The 18,586-nt window shown below is 38.9% G+C and overlaps 1 protein-coding gene across 1 annotated transcript in view; it reads left to right on the top strand.

The window, feature by feature from the left end:
- LOC109432373 (uncharacterized) overlaps positions 1 to 18,586 on the top strand; it is a 495,279-nt gene that overhangs the window by 338,657 nt on the left and 138,036 nt on the right. The window contains exon 3 of the mRNA XM_062854538.1: positions 11,379 to 12,133. Within this exon, the coding sequence (XP_062710522.1) occupies positions 11,379 to 12,133 (755 nt within the window). The remainder of the gene's footprint in view (positions 1 to 11,378; positions 12,134 to 18,586) is intronic.

The raw sequence follows: 18,586 nt of genomic DNA, 5'->3' as shown, positions 1-18,586 counted from the left end.
TCCCCTAGCAATACTTTTGGGAATTCCTCTTAAAATATTTATTCCAAATCGGCTACATGTCTGCAGGTTTTTCTTCATTGGCTTCTTAAGAAATCACGCAAGAAAAACTTAAAAAAAAAGATCATAAATTATTTCCACAACATTATCTCTAGGCAGTTTTTCGGAATTTCTTCCTAGAACCCTGAAATCCCTACAAATTATTCTAAAATTTCTCAAAAACACGAAATCTAAAAAAAAACCACTGTTTCATTTTTTGTTTTTTTTTTTTTATTTCAAATAAAAGGTTCGAAATACATTTCAGGAAATCCCTAAGCTGCAGTTAGAAACTACATTTGGAAATTTGTGTCAAAACTGGATCCAGGGGTTTAACTAGAAATTTGTCCGTTTTCTTATCCAGGACTTCCGCAATTCTGCACTTATAATTTGCGCTATAAGTACGCTGTAATTTTATTCACAGTATGCTTAAAGAGGTCCATATTATTTATTATTCTAGCCGGCATAACTATTGCTTATTTTTCGTATGACTTTTAAGTTACTAGTCTAAAATAATTTGCTCAACATTATTAATACTAAGAACTACGAAACCTAAATATTACGGTCTTGAAAACCCTGTTTTAATTCCCTACGATTTTCAGGATATTTCCATGTGAAATAAAATCTCCTGATAACTCCAGTTTGTTTGATTGTTTGCTCTTGTTCACAATTTAAAAACAATCTTGAATTAAATTTTAACTAATGCTAATTCTTCACCCTTTCCAAAAAACCAAACAAATGTATTTTGTGTTGGGTCTTGAAAATTGTTGAAAATAAACTCTTAAATGACTTGCGGCCCGCAGTCTCTTTTCAAAATTCAATTTTGGCCCGCAAAGACAGTTAGGCTGAGGATCACTGATTTACATCGTTAAAGGGTGAAAATCAACTATGGCGAACAATTGGTACTATAGCCATAATTGGAACACTTACCCTATATTGACTTCTAATCATTTGTTTGGAAAAGTTTCTTCATATTTTATGATAATAGAATTTAAATATGTATTATTCAATAGATAAATTGCTTGATGGCTTAGATGTTGTTTGCAGTTCAGAAAGATTTCTCGGCCTATCTTAATGCATTGGAAATTCCTTGCCTGAATCGGTCAAGAAACCGTTGCAAAATATGATCTAGTATCTAGAACATGGCTTCCCAAACTGTGGGTCGCGACCCCCAGGGGGGTCGCCGGCCTTCATCCAGGGGGTCGTGAGGAACAGTTGAATAATTTACTGTAACAGACAACAAATGAAGGGAAATTCCATGGTGGGTCGCCGAAAGCACGTCTACTGGCAAAAGGGGTTCACGCATCTAAAAAGTTTGGGAACCTATGATCTAGAACCTTCACCAGAGAGAACATCGACGAAGAGAAATCGATCATTGTAGATACGCTCCTATAATATTAAGCGTGAGAAATGTGTCATTCCCATTTCAATCGGTACAAAAGTTGGCACATCCTATTAAAAAGAAAACATACATCTAAAGAATAAAAGATTGTCCTAGTAGTGAAAAGTCAGCTTTTTTTTCAATAAAAACAGTTCATTGTAACTGTAGATAAAAATGAAAATTTACTACAAGTTCCTCAATTTTGTCTTATGAAGATAATATTTGAATATATTTACATCTTTGCATGCAAGTAATAATCGATATACTGGCAACCATGCACAATATTAGGTGCTTTACCAATACCCCTACAAAGGTAGCATAAAAGTGTGCTTACTAATACACTTGTACAGAAATTTGTGGATTCCAAGGAGTTTCACCTTAAGTGAATTAAAATGTGCGTTTTTGTAAATAAATTCTTTTGAATGGCTAAAGTGAAAATGGTGTTCGATTATTTTAAGGTTTGTGCATGAAATTATGTGGGATTTATGACAGAAAGCAGGGTAAGTTCGAAGAAGTTTTTAGATTTGTTGGTGAGTTAGCTGTCGTTTGGAATGAAGGAATTTTTAGTGATGAAGGGATGGATTTCCGTTCATTCATGCGTGTCTACACATGCATCGATTTTCTTGACTGCTCCGACACCGGCGCACGGTCACTACAGCCACCTGTCTGCACCGGTTGATTGGCAGGATCTGGGAAACCGAACAGCTACCGGAGGAGTGGAAGAAAGGGGTAATCTACCCCATTCTCAAGAAAGGCGACCATTTGGAATGTTAGAACTTCAGAGCAATCACTATTTTGAATGCTGCCTAGTTCGTGGAAAGTTATCGAAATTCAAAATTCTCCGGGAATTAACTCAGAAACTTCTGGATTTCAGATATTCCTTTGGATGTTTCCTTGGGACTGTTTACGTCAGAGTTGTTTTGGAATTTCTACCCGGAGTAAGTTCGAATAATCATCCAGCATTTTTCTCGAATTCCTCTAGAAATATGATCTATGTTTCCACCAGAAATTCCTTCATAAAACCTCCTGGCCTTAATTTGGAAATTCCTCTAGTAGTTCCTGCATAATTTTATTCAAAAGTAACCACGAATTTTTTTTCGCAGAAGTTCCTTAAGGAATTTCTCCTAGAGTGCCTTTGAAAAATCTGTCAGGGGTTTCGTCAGCGGTTCCTCCAAAATTTCTTTTAAAATTTCTGCGGATTTGTTTATTCGGTAAATCCTCCATGAATTCTCTAGGTACTCTTCCACAGAATTCTCCGTGAAATTATTTAATTAATCTTCCAGAAGTTCAAGTGCCTACATAAGATTCTTTGAGAATTCGTAAGACAGTTTCTCCAAACTCATCAATGCTCCTGACACTATAGATGAATGCTCGATATACTTATTATATCGATTATAACTCATTAATGACATGTTCATAAATTAAGTAGTGCAAACTGAAGAAAAAAATTGCTGGAATTTATGTACCACTTACTTTTTATGAGATTTTTTTGCCAATTTAATCAAGATCTGAGATTGATTTTCTTGCAAAAAGCATAGTTTAAAACTAACTGCTGTTCAATGTGTAAACTTCCATTCGCTTTTACGGAGATTGCAACTACATGCTATTACTATGTGCTGTAAGCGAATTACTATCTCCCATACAGTACACAGACTGCATTGCTGTATACATATGATTAATGAACTACAAATATGGCGTTCGGCATGATAATCGACCATAAAGCGCTTTTCCGACCATCAAAACCCCTCTGCATTGATTGGGCACTGTGGACGCAAAAGGACGTGCATTCATAACGTGACTCGATAATCCCCTTATTGAAAAGCCAGATTTACTCTCCATCCCCATCATCGCCAGAGCCCACATCGTTATCGAAAAGGATTAAACGAGCTGTGACACGGTGTTAAAGCATTAAGTTGCTGTTGCTGTGCCATGCGCCTTTAGAAGTATGGGGCTGTCCATAAACCACGTGGTCATGAGGGGGGGGGGGGGGGTTCGGCCAATGACCATTTTGTATGGACGAATAAAAAAAATTGTGTGGACTAATGACCACGCGGGGGGGTTGAGAAGTCCCAAAAAAATGACCACGTGGTTTATGGACAGCCCCTATGTAGCCGAGAAACTCAGCTCATCCGAAAAAACAGCAGTTGAGACCCAGCAGCGTCACATTCTGCTTGCTTGCATGGGAATGAGAAACTCTTCCATTTCGAAAAGCAGGCGCCCACCACCCGTGCACATAAAAGGTAGCAATTTTGATGAATTTTATAATCACGTGCTAATGGTAATGACACTGAAGCAGGATTTGCCTGGCGGTCGGTTCGGTAGCATCTCTGCTTTCACCAACGAACGAACAGGGTTCGGTCGAATTCTGAACTCAGAAGGGATGGATTTGCGAATTACGGTGTTCTGAATCCATGTTCGGGTTCGAGTTTTGCTTTTTCGTTGTTTGCAGTATACACTGGAGAGAGATCTCAAAAGCTACTTTGGATAGCCCCCCAACCTCGCAGGGGTAGCTGGAAACAATGTCAACTCAGAGTTAGCGAATCACGTTTGTAGCCAATTATAATTTTCTTTGATCCCACTACTGACTGGCTGCAAAGTTCGTCCCCAAACCATAGTCAGTCAGTCAGTCAGTCAGTCAGTCAGTCAGCAACAACGTGATATAGAGGTCCTGATAAATGTAAGAAGGTTTCTGCGACATTGCTTAAAATAAAAATCATGCAAAGCAAACTCCTATCACAATCTATGAAATGATTATTATCCAATCAACTACTAAGTAATATGCCGTATCATAAGAATACTGAATCAGTTTTCTGCCATATTGGGAGACTTTGATGTTTTTGGTAGTTCACTACTTTACCTGGCGTTCTGATTGCTCTCCAAACACGGTCACGCCGAACATTCGCAAAATCACGCTCCACATAGTGTATCACAGCGTTTCTCAAACTATGGGTCGCGACCCACTGGTGGGTCGCGGACTGATTTTTGGTGGGTCGCGAAGGCTTGGGCAATATTGTAATAAATGTCTTGAAAAACTTATGTCGAATGATATTGCTAGCCATTTTCTAATTTACAAATTCTCCCTTGGAGAATCGGCAGAGTTTTTCTTTAGAAATTCGGTTTCTAATTAATTCTATTCAATTTTTTGTATTAAAAGTGTTACTCTGGAGTATATTGAATATTGAAGCGATTGTCTGCGTTCCAAAATCGATTTTAAATCTATGAATTTTCAATCAGAAAGTTTAAGATTAGGGTAAAATTTTATTTTCTTTTGTTCTGGACAAAAGAATGTTCGTTGCATGCGCATTTTCAGTAAGATTGAAGTACAGCAGCATATTTAAAAAATAGAAGCTCCAACAACAGTTAAAAATTGCCAGACTTCGACTAGAAACCTTACCTTGACCGAACCTCAGTAAAGCTAAACTTCGGAGAAATTCTACTGAATGGAGATAATCTGAAGTTCGTCAGACCAACTGAAAAGTTATTTCAATGAAAATGTAAATAAAAAAGTATGTATGAAGGATATGACTAAAAATTTCAAGAGGATTTAAAATTGCCACTATATCTTTAAAAACTTCGTTCAAATTGTATGTTTTTTGTTTATTTCTTGAATGTGTAAAAGAATACCTTAAACCTGTTGCATGGACTCAAACTGGTTCAACATTATTATAAGAAACTTGGAATCTTCTCTCAACATTCTTTAGACTAAGAGTTTATTGAAGATGAATATTTGGGCATCTTAATCTTATTGAGACTTTTTCAATCTTCAAAGGGAGCAGTATAAGTTAAAAAACAATATTTTGTCTTAAGATTGAGTGCTACGTAGCGTAAGTTTGTCAAAACCTATGAAAGTGATAAAATGTTTCCAAATTTTAGTATTTTGGTGGGTCGCCAAACTCTATAAAAATCCAAAGTGGGTCGCAATCTGAAAAACTTTGAGAACCCCTGGTGTATCACATCAATAACTTCAATCAGCGTAGTCTTTGACTCATTCCTGTCCCCCATTGCAATGATGTAGTCAAACACTTCGACGCTTGGTTCATCGTATATTCTTTTTCTGTGATGTTTAGGTGTTCGTCGAAGTGCTGCTTCCACCTTTTACTCACCTCACTTAAGAGCGTTAAGAGCGTCAGCGGGTTGCATAACGAACATCCGTTTTTTTTTCTTGAAGACGACGCAGTTGTATATCCTCGCACTCTACTTTTTCCAGATTGTGTTAAAAAGTTTTAAATTATATAAATTACTACAGAATATTTTCTTTCTGGTTATATGTATTACGCATTATCATAAGACGTAACAAGTATCAATTGTGATCTGCAGTTGAAGCAAATATTTTACTAACATTCCTTCCTTTTCTGGTAGACTAAAATGACTAGTATTTCTTCTGCTTGGGCTGCAAAACGGTGAGTCGATAAGGAGAGCGTCCAACATAGCTCTGTTCCTCACAAGTTCCTACCTCATGCTTCCACTGGTTAAACGATGACAAAGACCGCTAGCTAAGAGTTGTGTGCTAAGCTGGTAGTGCAGCCTGAGCACTGTTGTCCTTCTGATTTCAGCTAGATTGAGGAGGTACGTCTCGAGCGTCTGTTCACCAAGGAGGTGCGGCTCAAACAGCGTCTGTTCTGGCATTCAGCGGCTGAGTATGAAATGCTGTATCGCGTCAGCTATACCGAAGAAGGCAGCCCCTTCAACGCAATGTAGGCAGGGCGGCCCCGGTAAAGTAGCCTGCTGAAAACCTTCAAACACCCAGAAAAGCAATAGTAGAGTAAATGGATTGATTCAAAGGCAACAGACCCGGCAACGAATAAAGGACAACGATTGGAAAGTCGGATCTTGGATCGTGAGAACTTTGAATGAACCCGCACGTGTTGGGCTCCTGGCTCGTGAACTGCCCATGTCGGCGTTAATGTGGCAGCCATCCAGGAGATACGCTGGCCCAAAACTGGAGAACGCGAATTCCGAGCGGTGGATCCCATCGCCAACACTTCATTCAAGTACCACATCTACTACAGCGGCGGCAATAAGGCAGAACGCGGAGTTGGCTTTATAGTGATCGGGAAGCAGATGAAGCGAGTTATTCGGTGGAAGCCGATAAGCGACCGAATCTGTGTGTTGAGGATGAAGGGCAAATTCTCCAACTACAGCCTGATCAGCATCTATGCGCCAACGAACGACAAACCCGATGACATGAAGTATGAGTTCTATGAGAGCCTTGATAAGGCCTACGGAGAGTGCCCAAAACAAGATGTCGGAGATGCAAATGCGCAGATCGGCAGAGAAAGTTTCTTTCAGCCTGTCATTGGAACGGAAAGCCTTCATTCTGTTACCAACGATAATGGTCTGCGCCTTGTGTCATTCGCAGCTGCTAAAGGGATGGCAATCAGCAGTACCTACAGTGTATCAAACAATTGTCCGTACAGCAATTTTTTTGTCAAAATAGTTTTCCATTCAAATGTTAATAACTTTTTTAAACGTCAATCAGAAACGCTAAAATTTTGACCAATCATGAATTATATATTAAAGCTCCATTATTAAAATTTTGAGCGAGATCGAATAAGTTTTCTGAAAGTTATAGAACTTTTAGTAAAACTTATAAGATTTTTGAACACATTTTTAAAACATTATATCTCAATATGTACTCGATGAATTTTTTTCATTTTTTTTTGTGTTACATCTTATACCTAAGGCTTTCATATGCAGCCATGTTTGGGGTTTTATATTCACTACAAAAAATATGAAAAATGTGCGTATGTAGTTGACGATATTTAAAAAATTACCATATTTTGCACATGTAATCTGCCAAACGTTTTCAGCCAAAAAAAGTGCATTAACTGAACGAAAAATGCATAGAACCTGCTCTTCATATGTAGTTTAGTAGGTCCTGTATAAAAATATTACATTAGGAGAGTTTAAAAAAGTTGAAAACACTTGGCACTTTTATTGATCAAAATACGATAAATTTCCAAATGACCCTCTGAACATATACAGATCTTTCATATTTTTTGTAGTGAATATAAAACCTTAAACGAAGCTGCATATGAAAGCCTTAGGAATAAGTTGTAACATGAAAAATATTAAAAAAGTTTCATCAAGTACATATTGAGATATAATGTTTTAAAAATGTATTCAAAAATTTTATAAGTTTTACTAAAAGTTCTATAATTTTCAGAATACTTATCCGATCTCGCTCAAAATTTTATCAATGGAGCTTTAATATATGGGTTCTAATTGGTCAAAATTACAGCGTTATTGATTGACGTATAAAAAAGTTGTAATCCTTTAAATGAAAAATTAGTTTGACCAAAAAATTGCTGTACGGACAATTGTTTGATACACTGTACTTCGCACGTAAGAATATCCGAAAACACACTTGGTGACACCCGAGTGGTGACACTTGCTCCCAGATAGACCACGTACTGGTCGACGGACGACATTTTTCGGACGTCATAGATGTGAGGTCCTACAGAGGCCCAAACATTGACTCGGATCATTATCTTGTAGCCGCAAAAAATCGGGAGTTATTATCCAGCGTCACGAGTTCAAGAAACAACAGGACGATACGTTTCAATATCCAGCGCTTGTCAGCCGAAGGGGTTGCTGCACAGTATCATCAGAAGCTAGACGAGAGGATAGGAGAAACCAACGGAACTGGAGATGTCAACAGCTTATGGGGAGTTATCCACGAAGCAGTGACAACAACAGCGCAAGAGGTGATAGGTACCGCTCAGCGACGCCAACGTAATGGTTGGTTTGATGAGGACTGCCAACGAGTGACGAACGAAAAGAATGGCGCCAGAAGTCGAATGCTAGTGGCCGGTACCCGGCAGAACAGAGAGCGGTACAGGGTTGCAAGAGCAGAAGAGAAAGGAATCCACCGCAGAAAAAACGGCAACACGAAGAGAGTATTATAGCTGAAGCGCAGGAAAGTATGGACAGGAACGATATGCGGAGGTTTTATGCAACTGTCAAAGGCGCGCGGCACAAGACTGCGCCAGTGCCCGCCATGTGCAATGACCCGGAAGGAAATTTGCTGACAGATAAAACAATCAATGGTGGCAGCCAGGTGGAAGGGGCACTTCGAAGATTTGTTGAATGGTAGCAGCGAAGGAGCACCCAGGAACAGGATTAACATAATGGATGACGGTCAAGCAGTGGAACCACCAACACTGGATGAGGTTAAAAAGGTCCTTAAGGAGCTGAAAAACAACAAGGCTGCTGGGAAGGACGAGATCCCGATGGAACTTATTAAGCACGGAAGCGAGCAGCTACATCAATCAATCCACCAGATTATTATAAAGATTTAGGAGGATGAAGAATTGCCCACCAGCTGGTTGGATGGCCTCATATGCCCAATCTACAAAAAAGAGCACAGACTGGAGTGTGCCAATTGCAGAGGGATTACCCTTTTAAATTCGGCGTATAAGATACTGTTGGGTGTCCTGTTCAACAGACTGCGCCCTCTTGAGGAGTCCTTTGTCGGCGAATACCAAGCTGGTTTTCGTAAGGGCCGATCAACGACGGATTAAATGTTTATCCTGCGGATGATCCTAGATAAATTTCTGGAATATAACTTGCAGACTCACCATCTGTTCATTGATTTTAAAGCAGCGTACGATTCGGTGAAAAGAAATGAGCTTTGGCAGATAATGTCAGAACATGGTTTTCCGGCGAAATTAATTAGGCTGATACGCGTAACGCTGGATGGATCAAAATCAAGTATTCGGATCGCGGACGAAGTGTCTACGTTGTTTGTGACCTTGGGTGGATTGAAGCAGGGAGATGTTCTTTCAAATTTATTGTTCAACATTGCACTCGAAGGAGCGATTAGGAGGTCAGGCGTGCAGAGGAATGGCTCTATCATCACACGGTCGCACATGTTCCTCGGTTTTGCGGACGATATTTATCTCATCGGTATCGATCGTAGGGCAGTGGAGGAAGCATATGCTCCTCTGAAGAAAGAGACAGCGAGGATAGGCTTGACGATTAACTCTACCAAGACGAAGTACACACTTAAAACAGAATGCCGAGATCGGCTGTGCAAATCTCGGTTAAAGTTCATTTGCTGAATCTCGGCTAAATACTTGACGTTTGAAGTTTGATGCCAGCGGCACCCATAGGTGCTGCTACGAAGAAAATTGATTTTTTGCCGATATTTCAGTTAAATTTAGGTTGCCGAGCAATCGGCTGTGCGGATCTCGGAAAAAGAATGAAAATTAGCCGAGCTCAACTGAGTGTGTACATGATTGCGGGTAGAGACAGAAACACCTCTAGTGGTGTTAGTGCTGAGGTAGTGATTGATGGGGATGTGTTTGAAGTTGTTGAAGAATTTGTTTATCTTGGAACACTTGTGACATGTGACAATGACGTTTCCCGTGGAGTGAAAAGGCGTATTGCAGCTGCGAATAGGGCCTTTTACGGATTGCGTAGCCAGCTTAGGTCCCGTAACTTGCAAACGCAAACAAAATTCGCTCTGTATAAGACGCTGATTCTTCCGGTTGCCCTCTACAGTCACGAAACGTGGACGTTAAAGAAGTTAGACCGAAAAGCTTTTGGAGTTTTTGAGCGCAAAGTGCTGCGGACAATTCTCGGTGGGAAACAAGAAATAGAGTGTGGCGCAGACGCATGAATCACGAGTTGTACCAAGTGTACGAAGATACGAATATTGTGAAACGTATAAAATACGGCAGACTTCAATGGGCTTATAGTGCGAATGTCGGAAGAAGGAATAGCAAAAACAATATTCAGCAGAGAATCCGGTAGAGGTAGGTGACTTCGTGGGTGGCCGTGAAATCGCTGGCTGCACGCGGTTGAAGAAGATCTACGATCTCTACACGTTCGGTGAAATATCGCCCAAGACCGACGAAGATGGTGCTCTACTATACGCTCGGCGTTGGAGTAAAGTTACTTTGTAGCCAACAAGGTATCAAGGTAGGTATTTCTTCTGCTTTGAAATATCTTAAATGTTTAAATTAAGGCTAATGAGTTACTTTTAAGCCTAATTTATTTGCTGTTTTCATGTCTACTTTACAAGTTATGCATTCTATAGATGCAACCAATATGCTGCCTCATGAAACATCATACAGAAACTCGTAAGCAAGAAGGGCACTGCTTCTGTTGCACGATACACATGTGTAGTTTTACGCTCCGTAAAACGTGAAATGTGACACAATGAGGTGAAAAGTTCTGATTCTCGTCTCCGGCAGGTGGCGGGGATGAATAATCTGGCCCCGGTTCGTGGTTGAATCCCATAATCCGGACGACGTACCTCCCCTACCTACATAGTTGTGCAGTTCTCGGGTTACGGCGGTGTGGAATGGATTTGAGCTATGATGTGTTCGTGCAAACCAGCTAATAATGGGTGACTGATGACATGGCATTTCACAGGTAATGGTAGATGTCGAAATGTTGAATATGGGACATGTGAACAATGGGTTTTGTTGTCATGCATAATCATAAAAGTTTGCTTCTGTTGTGAATCTTTTCATTGGTGCTAGAGTAATGAGCTGCCAAACATCTAACGACCATCTAATAACAAGATACACTTGTTGACGATTTTTTTGAATTCATTTGTGAATGTTAAACAGTTGAAAAATAAACACTAACTGAAGTGAAATAACATCAATTTTTGTAAAACAATAAACAGAACTAAATGCACATGTTACAGAATCTTTTCAAAATCTGATCGTAAAGGAAATTTTTTTGACTTCCTAGGGCATTGAGTAACTTCTTGGCTGCCACACGAGATACACATGTAAAATGCTCATTAGCAATTATAGCTCTTAGTCAATAACTTTCAAATAGAACACTAAGACGAGAAGCAGATTTTTTCGCAGTTTGACGTTACGTAAATAAGAAGAAGACATTCAGGACACAACGTTTCGGCATGACCTCATTCATTTATTTTTCTAAGCATTTCTGCGACAAGCAACTTGACTTATTCCGTTTTTTTGTCCTTCCATTTTTTCAGAAAGCATTTTCTGGAAAGAAGCAGTAGCAGCAGTGTCCCTGCTGCAATCAGCTTGCCGAAGGAAACCGATGGCACCGGAGTAGCCCGGAAAAAGCATCCAGGGGGTGGCAAAAAAGGCCGACGAAGAAAAGGTCACAAGAAGAAAATCAAACGGATAAAGCCGTTTATCAACAACGGAGAAGACGACACCATCGACGCCGGTTTCATCCGAACTTCTGACTCGAGCTGGAAAGGGCAAGCGGCGGAGGTGGAGAACGAAAGGATAAATTCTTCACCAACCAGCGTAACCAAATTATCATTAAACGAATCTGAGCAACAGCAACAGCAAAACCAGAAACCAGGGCGGAAAAAGCATCGACCAAAGTCTACCGCTCGGCCAAGTAAGAAGAAGGGAGCGGTGGAAGCGCCAACGAAAGAGAACTCCATCCGGTCGGAAAGACGGAACGGAAATCGGAATAGAAAAGCCGGCCAGGACCAACTCGTCCTATTAAATAGCGATGATATTTACGACGGAAATATGCAAACAGCAGTTCAAAGGGATGCTTCGGGCGGCGGTGGTGGTGGACTGGAGGGTGCGAGTTTCGTTGGGGAAATGGTAAATTTTTCTGACGATGGTGACAGCCGGCTGGGGAAACGTCAGAAAGATCAGCAGAGAAAGTTGTCGCCGGAGGAACGGGAAGCTCGCAAGCAGCGGATAAAGGAGCAGAAGAGATTGGAAAAACAGCAGAGGAAAGAATTGGAAAGGTTCAGAGAAGGTACGTGAAATTGTGCGTTTCGGTGTTTGTTTATAGGGTGAGGGATTTTTATTTTATGCATAATTATTATTTATTCATTATGTTCAAATTAAATTTAATTTCTAACAACGATAGACAATACGCTTAAGCCCCACTGTCATTTTAGTAAGGCAAACATTGACACACTCCGGACGTTAAATTGAAGCAATCACCCTATAAGGCTGTCAATTTTTCCAGTCTGTCTTTGGATGTGCAACTCAACTGCGCTCTTCCAAGAAAAAAAAAATAAAATAAAAAATAAAACGAGCAATCAGACAATGCAATGATAGCATGGTAGATCTGTCGGAGACAATGGCCCTGTCGGAATTGACAATTGTGTTAGTCTAATGAACTTCCTGGAAATGTGCTTCCAAGAAAATCAACTTCTGTTTCCGATGCGAGGCTCAAAGCTTAAACACTGGCTCGATGAGGCTTTATTTGACTTCATTGGATTTTGAATAGATTCGCCTTGGCTTGGAACAAATGGAATTTAAAATGAATTCAATGTAGGTGAATCAAATGTTGTTAAAGATGAAATGCAGATAGAACGTCATATTGCTTAATCTTCTTAATTCTCAAAGAAGACACTTTGAATTTTTTGAAACTCCACCATTCGACGGCTCAAAACTTATGGTTTTTTATCCAAAATCATGTATATTGTGCTGTCAAACGGTTAAGTTGCAAGAAATTCTGAAAGTGTCCCCTGGAGGTTCCTTCTGGAACCCCTACCCCTGCTACACAAAAGGAACAGGTTCTACGATTTTACTACCTTTTTTTGTTTTCTTAGAACCTTCAGAAACTTTCAAATTGGATAATAAGGTCACACTATTTACACTATGGAATCCCCGAATGATTTCGGGGAGGAATATCTGAAGGAATTTCAGGAGAAGCCTTATAGAAACTCCTGGAGGAATCTATGAAGAAAATTCTGGACTAATCTCTGCAAGAATATCTCTTAGAGAGATCCCTTCAGAAACTTCTGAAGAAATCTCTGATTAAAATTTTTGACGAATTTCAAAAGGAAATCCATGAAAAATCTCGGAAGGAATAAGGAGGATTCCCCAAATAAATTCAAGCAGGAATCCCAAAGGAATTACCCTTGAGAATCGCTAGGGAATCGCAAAGAAATTTCAGGAGGAATCTCTGAAGGAATCCACGCGGGAATTTCTAAAGGAGTGTGAGAAGGAATTCTCTAAGGATTTATAGGAGGAATAAGCAAAGAATATCCTTGAGGAACCCCAGATAAATTCAATACAAAGAAAATTTCCAGAAGGAATTCTCAAGAAAGTTCCAGTGGGAATTTTCAAGGGAATTCGAAAAAAAGTTCCCAAAGGATTTCTAGGAGGTATAAACGAAAAATACCCAGGAGGAATCTCTGAAGGAATTCCATGGGAAATTCCCGAAAGAATTCCAGGAGGAATTGACAAAGAAAGTCAAAGAGGAATTCCAAGAGGAAATCCCGAAGGAAGTTCAGAAGTAATCCCCGACGGAATATCAGGAGAAATCCATGATGTAATTTTAGGAGGAATCCTCGAAAGAAGAACCCCCCAGGAGAAACCACCGAAGGAGTTCTAGAAGGAATTCTTGAAGGAATTCTTGAAGGAATTGAAGGAGGAATCTCCGAAAAAAAAATGAAGAGGAATCACCAAAGGAATTCCGCGGAACCCTCAAAGGTTTTTCAAGAAGACACGCGGATGAAATTTCAAGGGGAATCCCCATAAGAAATCCAGGAGGAATCTCCAAAGAAATTCAAGAAGGAATCCCCAAAGGAACTCTAGTAAAAATTCCGAATTCCAGGAGGAATTTCCGAAAGAATTTTAGGTGGAACCACCGAAGAAATTCTAGAAAGAAATCTCGATAAAACTGCAGGAGGAATCTTGCAGGAATTCTATAAGAAATTTCAGGAGAAATCTCCAAAGGTATTCTAAGAGGAATCACCAACGGAATTTCAGGAAGAAACCCCGATAGTATTCCCGAAGGAATCCATGACGGAATATCAAGAGAAATCCCTGAAAAAGTCTTAAGAAGAATCAATGAAGGAAGTCCAGGAGATATCCACAAAGGAATTTTAGAAAAAAATTTCAAAGGTGCTCGAGAAAGGAATTTTAGGAGGAGTCCCCGCAGGAATTCCAAGAGAAAATTTCGAAAGAATTCCAGCACAAATCCCAAAGGAAATTCCAGGAGAATTTCCCAAAGGAACTCTAGGACGAACTTCTGTCGGAATCCCTGTAGAAATTCAGGAGGAATTTCTGTACAAACATCTGCAAGAATCCCTGAATCTCCTGGGAGGAATCTCTGAAGGAACTCTTGGACTAATTTCTGTAAGAACTCCTGTAGGAATTTCTAATGGAACTAAAAAGACAATTAAAAGGACATCAATGAATCCTCCTGAAATAAACTCATGAGGTATTCCAAAAATTCCAAAGAGGAATCCCCGAAGGAATTTTAGGAGGGATGTTTGAAAAAAAAATCAGTTGGGATGCCAGGAGAAATTCCTGTAGGAACCCTTGATGAAACTCCCGGAGTAATCCCTTAAAGATCTGCTTGAGCGATCCCTAACGAACGTGAGGAGAAATCCCTTATTGGAATTCTTGAGGAATTTCTGAAGGATCTGCTGGAGGAAACTCCTGGAATAGTTCCCAAAGAAACTCCTGTAGGAATTTCTGAAGGAACTTCAGAAGGAATCCCTGTAGGAACAATCAGACTATACTCTGGAGGACCTCCAATGGGAATCCCTGAAGGATCTGCAGGATAAACCTCTGATGTATCTTTAGGAGGCATCCCTGAATCCTCCTGAAAGAATTTTTGAAGGAACTGCTGGAGTTTTTTTCTGGAGATACTCCTGTCGAGACCTTGCTGAGGGATTTAAAAAAAAATCAATCCTGGAGGCATCCCTGGAGAATCTTCTGGGAGAATCCCTGATGGATCTCCTGGAGGCATCACTAAATCTTTCTGAAAAAAATCTCTGGAAAAACTTCTGGAGAAATGTGAATTATTAATAATTAATGAAATCTAATGAAAAACAGGGGGTATGACACTTCCTTTGCTTACCAAATTTCATTTCAATTTCTTCAAAAGCTCTAAATAAGAATCTTCTGCAGAGGTTGTCTAAAACACTACAAAGAAAGAAAACAAAAAATAGAAGTTCCAATGACCAGATTTCATTGTTAGAACTTTCTGTTTTCAATTTTTATATTATAAGGGCATAATTTTAGTGATTGATTTTTTGTTGATATTGTTATTATTATTGTTAATATTTATTAAAGACACTTTACCACTTATGTGGCATTCGTGTCTGGAATTCATATTGTCTTAATAGCATGATTCTATTTGTTGGGACTAGTCACCTTTAGCGCGAACACACAATAATTGAAAGCAGCATTTCGATGGCAGCTTCAATGCTGAAATTCATACATTTATTATTTACTAATATCATACATATTTTAATTATTTGCATACAATTTGGTGTTGATTTCACACTAACTAAAGGGACAACCGCCCAACCATCACAACTGTCTAATCACTTCTGATTTATATAGCCCTAAACAGTGTTGCCAGTTTTAGGCTAAATCACCACCACAACACTATTCGTTTTTAAATAATCTAATTGTAATCTGCTACCGAACGGTTTTGACTAGTGTCTATAACTGCAAAAGTAATCAAATAATGTTTTTCTTTTTGATGTTGAGAAATCAATTATTGTAGTCAAACTCTTATGATAGTGATCGGGAGAATTTTGTTATACAACTTTGTGTAAACTTAACTTTGTTCGTGCACTGATCACCGACGCGAAAAATTAAAATCGGCAGCTTGACAAACAGTGGCGGCGCACAGGTCTAATTCCAAATAAATGCAGTTTTCTTGCTAGAAATAATATATAACTAACATATCCGTAGCAAGGAAAAGGGAAAATGGTGGATAATCCATTTATATGTTCGCCCACCATAAATCTGCGCCTTTTTGTAAGAAAATCATGATCCTGAAAGAATTCCTATAAATTTTCTTGACTGATGTTCTCAAAGAAACCCTTACGGAAACTCTTCTTGGAATAAATTGTCCATGAAATCCGTGGATAAACTCCTGAAGGAATTACTGAAAGAATTCTGCAACAAATCCCAGGAAGCCCTTGAACAATTTAATGCATTTTTAAAGCAATATGCCATGATTTTTTGAAGGGATTGCTCGTAGAAATGCTCAAGGATCCTTGGGTGGTATGGTATTCACCAATGAATACCTGAAGAAATTCAACAACATATTCCAGGAGAATTTTACGAAGAAATCCTACAGAAACTTTCAATAAGATAAAATGAAAAAGTATCCGATTAAATTCTTCGTTGAATCCCTGAAGGAAAAAAATCTCCATCGAATATTTTGTCAAATTCCTTAGGAAATTTCTCGAAGAATCTCTGGAGAAATTCACGTTGAAATTCCTCGAGAAATTCCAGGCAGAATTCCAAAATTAAGGTCTCAAGGAATCACTGGAGCAATTCAGCAACTATTCCCTTGAATCCCAGGAAAAAAATCTAGAAATTCTTCCACAAATCCGTGCCGAAATGCTTGCTGAAAAAAAAACTACCGATGGATTCTGTGGACAAATTTCTGCAGAATATCCGGTAAATTTTACATCATCACACATGAGAAGTTCGACTAGGATTCTCTGGAGATATAATTCAAGAAAATATCAAAATAATTTCCAGAATATGTTATGGAACTTCTGATGTAACTGGAGTATCTGGATGAATTCCCCGAAAAATCCCTGCAGAAATATTTGAAATGGAGATCTCTGAAGGTATTCCCCTACGAACCACTAAAAATTAAACAAGTAATTGCTGTAAAACTTCTGCAAAGAATGCTTGAAACATAAATCGGTGGAGAAGTTCACTCTTGGATGGATTTCTGATTAAATCATGAGAAGAGTTAGTCTGCAAATTAACTTAGAAATTTTCCAAGGATCCATTGAGAAATTTTCCATATAATCCCAAACAATATAATGAAATTCCTGGAGGAATTCCTGATGGAATTCCATGCATGAAATCCTCAATGAATGGTTGAGAGAATCAGTCGTAGAATTTCTGAAAAGATAATTAAACCCTATTAGATGACCCAGACAGGCACACTGAACATGCACTATGCCAACGTGGTGTGAAAATCCTAACATCCTTAGAGGGTTAAGGATTTCCGCCGCAAATCATTAAAGAAAGATCTCCATGATGATTTTTCAACGAATTCCAGGAAAAATTCTCGTACTAAAAAATTTGCAAATGGAGTTCTCAGATCAATTCCTGGAATCTTTGGAAGAATTCTCTAACGATTCACTTTAGAAGTTCTTCAAGAAATTTCTGCAGAAGTTTTGCCGAGGAATCTCTAAGTAATGAAAATCCCTGATGAAATCCCGCTAAGTGAAACTCTACAAAGGAACTGTTGAGAAACTTCCAATAATCCAATGAAATGAATCTAAGGAGAAAAAATTGTTGGGCTATCTCACGTTGTACTTGAACGTTTTTTTGGAATTCGTGATGAATTTGGAATTCAGAAACATAGCAAAATCTCTACAGAAAATGATAATTACTTCTGCACTGTACTGGGGATTAATGTGTTGAAAACTCCATTAGATTTTTGGTCAAATTTTGGTAACACACTTTGGAAAAAATGGTATGAATTCTTAGATACAGGGGATGGCCAAAATATTTGGGATAGGCAACTTTTTTTCTCCTACAAAAAAAATTAACTTTTCATAGAGTGCATCAAAAAATCTCAAATTTTGACTGTTTGTCAACCTATTATATGTGCATCATTGGTGGGTAACTCTCGCTGAGACCGTCCCACTATTTACACCATGTCTTCAAAAATGTTTAAGGTGGCGATTTTCTGGAAGTCCTCCACAAAAAAGTAAGGAAAATGCATTTAGTTAATCAAATTGGTGGACCCCACGTTAGTTAGAGCCACATGCATTTTGGCGGACCCCTCGATTTGTGTCAATTGTTGGTTCATTTATACCGTTATAACTCGAAAGTTTCGCCAGAAACCACCTAAAAACTATAGGTTGTTGAAAAGAGAGAAGATAGGGCTACTATTTACAGTTATAAAAAGTTGGGTCGGCCATATTGATTTTGGCCGCCATCTTGAATTTTTATACCAAAACTGTTTTTCACCATGTTGGCAACCACCGATTTTCAAAATTTTTGCGTCAATCGAAAGCGGGGACATTTTTACACAACATATCAAAAATTTAGAGATGTATCTTTTTCCTATCAAAAGTTATCTGCACTTTTGTGAATCATGCCACTTTTGCGCACTGGGTCAGGTGCCGATTGTTTACATAAATGCAGCGTTATTTCACAGTGTTAACGAACATTTATTCTAAATCTGAATCCACTAATGAAAAGTTGAAAGTTTCAGCTTTTCAAAACATCAAAAAAGTTTACAAAGCAATGC

This window comes from Aedes albopictus, chromosome 2 (genome assembly GCF_035046485.1).
Source record: "Aedes albopictus strain Foshan chromosome 2, AalbF5, whole genome shotgun sequence".
In the NCBI taxonomy this organism is placed as follows: Eukaryota; Metazoa; Arthropoda; class Insecta; order Diptera; family Culicidae; genus Aedes; species Aedes albopictus.
The sequence above is the reverse complement of the archived record's forward strand: the minus strand, read 5'-3'. Positions and strand labels throughout refer to the sequence as shown.